The sequence below is a fragment of the Lipotes vexillifer genome, unplaced genomic scaffold, assembly GCF_000442215.2.
Source record: "Lipotes vexillifer unplaced genomic scaffold, Lipotes_vexillifer_v1.1 scaffold1106, whole genome shotgun sequence".
NCBI classification, from domain to species: domain Eukaryota; kingdom Metazoa; phylum Chordata; class Mammalia; order Artiodactyla; family Lipotidae; genus Lipotes; species Lipotes vexillifer.
This window is the reverse complement of record NW_006776601.1, coordinates 16,987-26,949: the sequence shown is the minus strand read 5'-3', so window position 1 is coordinate 26,949 and position 9,963 is coordinate 16,987. Positions and strand designations below refer to the sequence as shown.

At 45.1% G+C, this 9,963-nt stretch overlaps 1 protein-coding gene across 3 annotated transcripts in view; it reads left to right on the top strand.

The window, feature by feature from the left end:
- CASR (calcium sensing receptor) overlaps nucleotides 1-9,684 on the top strand; it is an 82,218-nt gene extending 72,534 nt beyond the window's left edge. The window contains exons 5-7 of one of the 3 annotated variants that reach the window (XM_007450493.1): nucleotides 447-677; nucleotides 5,263-5,386; nucleotides 6,690-9,684. In XM_007450493.1, the coding sequence (XP_007450555.1) occupies nucleotides 447-677; nucleotides 5,263-5,386; nucleotides 6,690-8,203 (1,869 nt within the window). In that variant the 3' untranslated portion in view covers nucleotides 8,204-9,684. Of the gene's footprint in view, nucleotides 1-446; nucleotides 678-5,232; nucleotides 5,387-6,689 lie in introns of all 3 variants that reach the window. The other 2 variants (XM_007450494.1, XM_007450492.1) reach the window with 2 other exon arrangements.
- The last annotated feature ends 279 nt before the right edge of the window (nucleotides 9,685-9,963 follow it).

The following is a 9,963-nucleotide window of genomic DNA, read 5'->3' as shown; positions in this document are numbered from 1 at the left end:
CATAGGGAAAGATGGTGCAGAGCGTAAGAGTACTTACTCTTTCCAAAGCCCATCTCAGAAGACACCAGGGATGGCTCTGGCTTACAAACCCTGCCCCGCTCCTGGACACCACCAGGTGATGGTGCACCTGCAAAAGCCTTGATTTGGCCAGTGGCCATGGTGAGATATATTCCTTTTCCTTTCCTGACTTCAAGGAAGTGTTTCCCACCCCAGTTACAATTTGAGTGTCAAATAAAGTTGAGTATCAAAGTTCATGGGTTACCAGGTCTGCCATTAACACATATAAGTACCTTAGTGTGAATTGCACAAAGGCCTCTCTTCTTCAAGTCATGTTCCTTCCACTTTGTTTGAACAAGATAGTTTACTGTCCTGTGTAGTGCTCAACCTACATAACCATACATGGCAGCCTGTGGCTTCTATTCAGAATATTCATCTCTATTCTCTAGGTCCTGAAGCACCTACGGCACCTAAACTTTACCAACAATATGGGGGAGCAGGTAACTTTTGATGAATGTGGAGACCTGGCAGGGAACTATTCCATCATCAATTGGCACCTCTCCCCAGAGGATGGCTCCATAGTGTTTAAGGAAGTTGGATATTACAATGTCTATGCCAAGAAAGGAGAAAGGCTCTTCATCAATGAGGAGAAAATCCTGTGGAGTGGATTCTCAAGGGAGGTACGTGTTGTCCATCAGGATACCAGAGGCCTCCACCACAGGCAGAAACTGTGCTGGGCTTTGGGAGGGCCTTGGACTTCACCACTGGACTTCCAGAATCATGAGTCCACTTCCCTCAACTCACTAACTGCATTGCCAGGGCTCCCTGTGAAATCCATGAGTGTTTAGCGTACAGAAGAGAATCTTCAGAACCTGAGCCCCATACTTATTATATTGAAACAATTTTTTATTCTTTACAAATCTGACTCCTTGGCTAATAATAGTTTCCTTGGCTAAAACTTTCCCCAACCAGAGCAAAACATCACTCAAGGCAGGACATGGACAATTCACACAGAGGTAGTTCCCTGTCATCCAGATAGCTCAGGACTGACGTATAAGTCAAAAGCACAATTTATTCTCCTGCTATGGGAGACCTGTAACAAATAGGAGGATGCTTGTGACCATGATCAGGACCCCCTTCCATGAGTATCACTGCACCTAGAAGCTTGATTAATAACCAGAAGCACATTACCCAATGAATATGCACTTAAGGAAAAGACACATGATATGCTGAAATAATAACTGGTCCATGATGGTTGCGTCCTAGAATATAGTAGGCCGCTGAGGACCTGGATCCTCTGTAGAAACAGACCCTGGACCGGGCATCCTCTTTAACTCTCCCAAGAAGCCTGGATGAGACCCACTACATTTCTCTTTGCATTTGCCTTTCTATTATCACCTTTGAGTGTCTTGAACCACTTTTTATAACATGACCAAAAATTCAACTTCATCTTTTTACCAAATGCTTCTTAGGTTGATGGGTTTCTGATGAAATACTACAATTTCACTGTTTCCCAACATATAGGATAAGTTACCCATGAGAAGGTCTCCTATAGATAGCGAATATCATCCACAGTGTGCACGTCTTTTTTAGCTTCTACCTCAGAGGGTGGATTCTCAATTATAAACATGTCATAACCTTTTCCAGACGGAACTTTTGGGGTTCCAGAGGTTATATCCCTCTGTCCACTAATTATACCCTTGTCTAAATTATCACAAGTTTCAACTGACTGAAGTCTAAATTGATCAGCTATATTATCAAGTCTTCCCTGTTGTTGACTCATCCAGGTTATATTTCACCTCCATTGATGCACATAATTGATCGTCTCTAATTGGTGTAGATTGAACCATTTTTATTTTGTTTTTTTGAGGTTTTTGCCACTCACAGCCTAACAGAAGCCAAGAGGGAAAGCTACTAAACTCATTTTATGAGGCTCATATAATCTTAACACCAGAAACAGACAATAACAGTAAAAGAATAGGCCAATTTATAAACATAGATGTGCTCACATCCTAAATAAAATATCAACAAACTTGGACCACCAATGTATAAAATATATAATATATCGTGATCCAGTAGGGTTTGCAGTGAATTTACAGGAACATAATGATAGCCAAACATTCCAACGTTGTAGTGTTTGTAGATGTAGTTTATCCTTTCCTTTCCTTTCCTTTCCTTCGAACCAGGATCCTGAGAATCTTAGCAATCATCAGGTCTGATACTGCCATTTCTATTCCTCTTTCATTAGAAAATAGTGCCAATCATCTTCTGTTCAAGTGTTTTGAAATTCCTTGTTAAGCCAGTTATTTCTTTTTTGCTGGAAGCAATGATAATTATTTTATTGCTTTCCATGTGTTTAACTTTGTAAGACGTCTCCAGTTCAAGCAGTCTTGAGGACGGGGACAGTCTTATTAAAGAGATATTTTGGAAATAGTATGAGCCCTACCACGTATCAAGCATTATTCAAGGCTTTGTAACTGGGGCTACAAAAATGAGGAAGCCTTGCTCCCTACCTTCAATATGCTTTTGCAAAGTATACTTCATTCTTAGGATACATCTATTATCTCTGATACACATAGACTGTTAGGTGGTAAATACCTAATAAATTTCTAGAGTAAGTACTCAGTTACCTGGCATGATCAGCGAACGAGATAGAAGCAGGACTTCTGAAATGGTGACGCAATGGTAAATTGGGCAAAACTGTCAAAAACAACCCTTTAAGAACCTAGAAATCAACCAATAGCATATATGAAAAGGTGAAGGATTTTTTTTTTAAGAAAAACTAATGAAACTCAGGTAAGAATAGTGGCAGTCTGGGCATTTTAGCCTGGGGCTGCTCTCCAATTGTTTCTAATGTGGACGATCATATCATCTGCAGTTTTATTTAAAATAACAGTTTTATTTAGCCTTTTCCAATATGTTTGCCCTTATTTTTCTTGTTTTATTCCACCAGCCAGGAACTCCAGTGCAATATATAATAATAGTGGTGATACTGAGCACCGTTGTTTTAAAGTAAATGATTTTAATATTGTGTATTAGAATAGAATGATTTTTAAGAATTTGGGGGTTTTTTTTTTTTCCAAGGTAAAGGTATTTCTTCCTACTCTGTTTCATTGTTTTTATCACTAGTTTATGTTAAATTTCATCTAATACTTTTCATCCATTGATGATCATATTTTTCTGTGTTAATTTATTATTGCAGTGAATGACACAGATTTTCTAGTATTAAACTTGTTCGCATTCCTGGCATAAACTCAGCATGATCATGGTGTATTTTCTTTTTCATATCCTTTGAGCTTTAGCATTTTTCATCTATTTTCAAGTAGTAGAAAGTAGTTGTACTCTTTCCAGATCCTTTCAGATTCCTTATGCTTTGCATGTATCTCCAGGACTTCTATACATTTTTACTTCCAACAACCAGAACTTGATGCTCTTTTTCAGAAAACTGCCTGCAGGCTAATGGAACCCATTTTGCTCACAGGCTCAGAGAGGCAAAGGAGAACCTCAGAAGAGCCTAGGAATTTACATTTCCCTTAACCTATGAGTGGTGTGGAAGTGTGAAAGCCCTCGCCCTTTTCTTCAGATCAGGACAGCTCTGGGGTATAACCTACAGCCCAGAGCTCCCCTGGGGGGTCAGGCAGGAGTCTGAGGGACCTTTCTCGGGGTCACACCCTCGCTTGTTCTCCTCCCTTCTATGTCCTACTTCCTCTAGTCTCTTCCTGGTTCCCTTTCTTTATAAATCACTTGGACACAAATCCTCAACTCAGCTCTGCTTCTGAAGACAACTTAATAAGTGAGATGGGCCTGTCATTTTTTTTTTCTTTTTCATGCTGTCCTTGTCTCGTTTTGGAATCAGGGTTATTATACCGGCCTTACACGGCTGAGTTGGAGGGTACTCCTTTAAAAAAAAAATTATTTTCCTGATCTCTGATAGAGTTTGTACAAAATTAGGTTTTGCTGTATTCCTTGAGAGTTTAGTACTACTTGCCTGTGGTGAACATAGGATGATGGTCATTTCAGGTATGACTATGTGGTGAGGAGGAAGTAAGTGGAAAGGGGAGTGTATAGGTAGATGTAGGTTACTGTCCCAGTCCTAGTTTTTGTCTTGGATGGTAGTCATTAAAAATGACTAACCGGGGCTTCCCTGGTGGCACAATGGTTGAGAATCTGCCTGCTAATGCAGGGGACACGGGTTCGAGCCCTGGTCTGGGAGGATCCCACATGCCGCAGAGCAACTAGGCCCGTGAGCCACAACTACTGAGCCTGCGCGTCTGGAGCTTGTGCTCCGCAATAAGAGAGGCCACCATAGCGAGAGGCCCGCGCACCGCGACGAAGCGTGGCCCCCGCTTGCCACAACTAGAGAAAGCCCTCGCGCTGAAACGAAGACCCAACACAGCAAAAATAAATAAATAAATAAATAAAACTCCTACCCCCAACATCTAAAAAAAAAAAAACGCTGGAAAATTTTAAAAAAAAAAAAAAAAAAAAAAAATGACTAACCGAAGTGGTTCAAACATGAACAAGTAATGATGGAAAGAAACAAGGATTATGATTAATCAAATTCTGTGCACATGAAGTCCACTACGGAAATAAATAAATTAAATTAAATCCATGTTATCTGAAGTTAATGTAGCTACTGAAGCTTGCTTTTGGTTAGTAATTACCTGATATATTTCTCTGATCCATTTACTTCCGACTCCTCCATGCCTGTCCTGCCTGCCTCACTGAGCTGTTGCAAGGATCTCAGAAATCACCCTATAAAGCCTAAAAGAAAATTGCAGGAATTGCAATTCGCTACAAAGTTCAAAGTCTCATTTTCAAATAAATTTCCCTTTGTCTCAGCATCTCCCCTTGTGACTCTCCCTCTGTGTGTAGGTCCATGTCCCTGTGTCTTTTAGTTTGTTTCAAACTTTTACTTCTATGGAAAGTAGACAGATGTCTCATTATGGGACTTGGAGAAGACTTTTAAGAAGGATTTTGTCACTGTGTAGACTCCCAACAATTAATCTTTCTAGAATCCCACTGAGGTGTGTGTATGCGTGTGTGTGCGTGCGCACGTGCACGCGTGCCTGCACTTGCCCATAGGCATCCCTCCCTTTCATAGATAACAGGAACAAAGACCTCTGGACCTTCCTATGCCTGGATTGGGCCTGAGTCTGCTGCACTGGTCCTAGGGCCCAGTCCCTCTGTCTTACCCGTGTCAGTGGAGCTGGAAGACTGACCCTGTGGCTGCAGCCCCTCACTATTGTGATCTCTGTCCTCCAGGTGCCTTTCTCCAACTGCAGCCGAGACTGCCTGGCAGGGACCAGGAAAGGAATCATTGAGGGGGAACCCACCTGCTGCTTTGAGTGCGTGGAGTGTCCCGACGGGGAGTATAGTGATGAGACAGGTAAAGGAGCAGCCCCTCGTGGACACCATGCAGAGCTCAGTTCACTTTGGGGCCCTGGGATCAGCGAAGTACCTGGAAGGGTTGGGCTGCGATGGTACTTAGCATGGTTTCTCATTTAACAAGGTGTGTCTGAGCATCACGCTGGGCTGGGCACTGAGAGGGTAAGAAGAGGAATGTTAGTCTCTGTGATACCATAAAAGCTTACAAACACACCTGTTACACATCTTTCTCTTACCTCGATACTGCTCTCCAATATTGTTTTCTTTTTCTCATAGCTCAATGATCCTGAATAGACAAAGTTCTGTCTGTTCCAGGCTCCAGAGTTAATAGGCCATGATAGATTGCCTGCTGAGTGACTGGCACTGTACTTACTGTCTTACTTATGTTTTTCCTGTGCCTCAGTTTCTTCATCTATAAAGTAGGAATAATAATAAACCTATCTTATAGAGTTTGGGGGATTAATTGAGTTAGTATTGGTAAAGCACATGGTAAATTATAGATAAATATTTGTTAAATAAAAACCTTGATTAGCATATTGGAAACACTCTATAAATATGAACTATTATTATTTTATCATTGTTTTTAATTAATTTCATCCTCACCATAATAATGGGGTTATTATTGCCTACATTTCACAGATGATGAAACTGAGGCTCAGAATGTCTAAGCAGCCTGACGAAAGTCACACAGCTAATAAATGGCAGGGCCAGGATTCCCATCCAGATCTCTGACTGCAAAGCCCATGCTCCTTTCACTCCCCAAAACTGCACACTGCATGAGACATAGCAGAGACTTAATAAACATTTGTTGGTCAAATGAGTCTGTAGACTCCCTCACTAGAAAGCTGTGGATGAGGAAGGTACAGGTCACATGCGTGGGAAACTTTGCCTTGATCTAAGAAGAAGTCTGCTCTGGCATGTCTACAAAGCCCATCCTTATGTCCAAAATGAGTCAGGCTGAGCACGAAGCACTGTGAAATTTGGTGGACAGTGCTAGACCCTTAGCGTGCAGGGCAGCCATCCACCCAGCAAGACTAATCATTCTCTGCTACAAAGCATCAGCAAGGAGTGTTAAAGGAAACAACTAGCCCCCTTACGTACAAAGGAAAAAAATAATGGAACCATCAAAGACACATGAAATTATTATTAAGCATAAGTCAGGGTTCAATACATTATTTGATAACGTAAAAATCACAATTATTTCATCAATAAAGAAAATTTAAAGTGCCCTCACCACCACATTCACACTCACAAATTTCAGTCTTTGCCACACAGTACTAACCCTTTACTGGGACATTTTACAGACGCGAGTGCCTGTGACAAGTGCCCTGATGACTTCTGGTCCAATGAGAACCACACTTCCTGCATTGCCAAGGAGATTGAGTTTCTGTCCTGGACTGAGCCCTTTGGGATCGCGCTCACCCTCTTTGCCGTGCTGGGCATTTTCCTCACTGCCTTCGTGCTGGGCGTCTTCATCAAGTTCCGCAACACGCCCATTGTCAAGGCCACCAACCGAGAGCTCTCCTACCTCCTCCTCTTCTCCCTGCTCTGCTGCTTCTCCAGCTCCCTGTTCTTCATTGGGGAGCCCCAGGACTGGACCTGTCGCCTGCGCCAGCCGGCCTTTGGTATCAGCTTCGTGCTCTGCATCTCGTGCATCCTGGTGAAAACCAACCGCGTGCTCCTGGTGTTTGAGGCCAAGATTCCCACCAGCTTCCACCGCAAGTGGTGGGGGCTCAACCTGCAGTTCCTGCTGGTCTTCCTCTGCACCTTCATGCAGATCGTCATCTGTGCCATCTGGCTCAACACCGCGCCCCCCTCGAGCTACCGCAACCACGAGCTGGAGGATGAGATCATCTTCATCACCTGCCACGAGGGCTCGCTCATGGCACTGGGCTTCCTGATCGGCTACACCTGCCTGCTGGCTGCCATCTGCTTCTTCTTCGCCTTCAAGTCCCGGAAGCTGCCGGAGAACTTCAACGAAGCCAAGTTCATCACCTTCAGCATGCTCATCTTCTTCATCGTCTGGATCTCGTTCATTCCCGCCTACGCCAGCACCTACGGCAAGTTTGTCTCTGCCGTGGAGGTGATCGCTATCCTGGCAGCCAGCTTTGGCTTGCTGGCCTGCATCTTCTTCAACAAGGTCTACATCATCCTCTTCAAGCCATCCCGTAACACCATCGAGGAGGTGCGCTGCAGCACCGCGGCTCACGCCTTCAAGGTGGCGGCCCGCGCCACGCTGCGCCGCAGCAATGTCTCCCGCCAGCGGTCCAGCAGCCTTGGGGGCTCCACGGGATCCACCCCCTCCTCCTCCATCAGCAGCAAGAGCAACAGCGAGGACCCCTTCCCGCAGCCCGAGAGGCAGAAGCAGCAGCAGCCGCTGGCCCTGACCCAGTGCGCGCAGCAGCCGCAGCCGCGGTCGCCCTCGACCCTGCAGCCGCAGCAGCAATCGCAGCAGCAACCCAGATGCAAGCAGAAGGTCATTTTCGGCAGTGGCACAGTCACCTTCTCGCTGAGCTTTGACGAGCCTCAGAAGAGCGCCATGGCTCACAGGAATTCCACGCACCAGAACTCCCTGGAGGCCCTGAAAAACAACGACGCCCTGACCAGACACCAGGCGTTACTCCCGCTGCAGTGCGGGGAGACAGACTCGGAACTGACCGCCCAGGAGACAGGCCTGCAGGGGCCTGTGGGTGGGGACCACCAGCCAGAGATGGAGGACCCGGAAGAGATGTCCCCAGCACTTGTAGTGTCTAATTCACGGAGCTTTGTCATCAGCGGCGGAGGCAGCACTGTCACAGAAAACATGCTGCGTTCCTAAAACGGAAGGCGAAGGCCAGTCCAGGGGGAATTCCAGAGAGGTTTCCTGGGATCACGGTCTCCGACAGGGATGAGGAATCGCCCCAGACGCCTTTCCTCCCGGAACGAGGAATAAGACACCCCAAATGCGTGGAACTTAGTTGCACTGCCACAAACGACAGTGAATTGACTAATGTTCCCTTTAAAATTAAAAAGAGGAGAGCTGTGTGCTTCTGTGGTTGGATTTGTCAGAGCGCTGAGATCCCCGTAGTCAGGTTCGCTGTTCACGTCCCTGCCTCTGTTCTCCCCTGTTCTATCCCGCTCAGCAGCCCAGAGACGAAACCGAGGCTTTAAAATACCCACCTACTCCCCCTGTTTTATGGGTTCTGGTTTTTGGGTTTTTGGTTTGAATATTGAAATGTCTGCCCTGAACTTTGCAGACAGCCTGGTCCAGAGACAAAAGTGTGCAGAGTGACAGAACATCAGATTTGACCACCACTAGAGTTGAGTCTGAAAGACAGAATGTCACCAGCACTGCCCAACACCTTGATGATGGAAAGAACTTGAAATGTCCCAAACTGTAAGGTGAATGTGTCCCCTCCTATTTATGAAAACCATAAAATATTTAGACTCTTACTTGCTGCTGCTATCATGTGACATCGAGAAGGTTAGCATCCCTCCTGTACCAGGACATCTGATTTTGTCCAGAATGTGTTAGTGATGTCATGTTTAGATTCCATGATCACAAGAATCACCTCAGATTGTTGGGAAGGGACTGCATGAATCCAATGAGCTGTATCTGTAATCTGTATATTGCCATATGTAGCTTTATCCTTAAGAAAATACTTCTGTTGTAATAGTCCGTGGACAATATAAACTGGGAAAAAGTGCCCCAGTCTGGTTTATATAAGGCAGTATTACTGAGCTCCGTTTTCTTTGCCCATCCCACCACCCGCACCCCCATGAGCTAAGCCCTATGTGAGTCCTTTCAGGGCCCCAGGGATCCAGAAACTCCCCGCTCCTCTGCCCCAAAGGCTTCCTGTAGCCAAATCCGTGCCTCTGCCCCTGTGAGGAATAAGCTCCCAGTCACTGGCCTCCTACCAGTTGCTGGGGTAAGAAAATGTGATTCTGAGAGAGTTCTCATGGGGTATTACCCTGGCACTCTACCCCCCAAATGCTGTACCTACGTTCCCTCCAGCAGTGGGAGTCTGCCCATGGGTAGTTACAGGATTGAATGTTGAACGGCATGCTGCTGAACAGTCAGGCCTCTGGAGCTAGAGAGACCTGGGTTCAAGCACTGGGTTGGTCACTGACAAGTTGCATGACCGTAGGCAGGGAACCTTGACCTCACTCAGCCCCAGCTTCTTTGTATCTAAAATGGGGGTAATAATGATTCTTTTCCCTCAGAGCACTTATGTGAATTAAATGAGATAAATGTATGTAAAGTACTTTAGCATGGTGCCTAGCCCATAGTAAGCAGTCAATAAATATTAGTTAATATTATTCCTGATATTGTAATTTTTTTCACGTGTTTAAAATACAAAACAACGCATTTATTTACCATTCAGATTTTAACAACAAGCTCACTGAGCACAATAACTTTCTCCATAATAAGCCCAAGAACTCTACGGCCCAGGTCAAGGGGTCCTGAGCAACACTGCTCATGGTGAAGCCAGAAGGTCACTCCCCCAAGTGCCCCATGCTACCTCCACCTCTGTGGTGCCAGAACCCAGATCTCTAGCACCAAGGGGAGACCATTCCATTCTGGCATTAGTTTCCCAG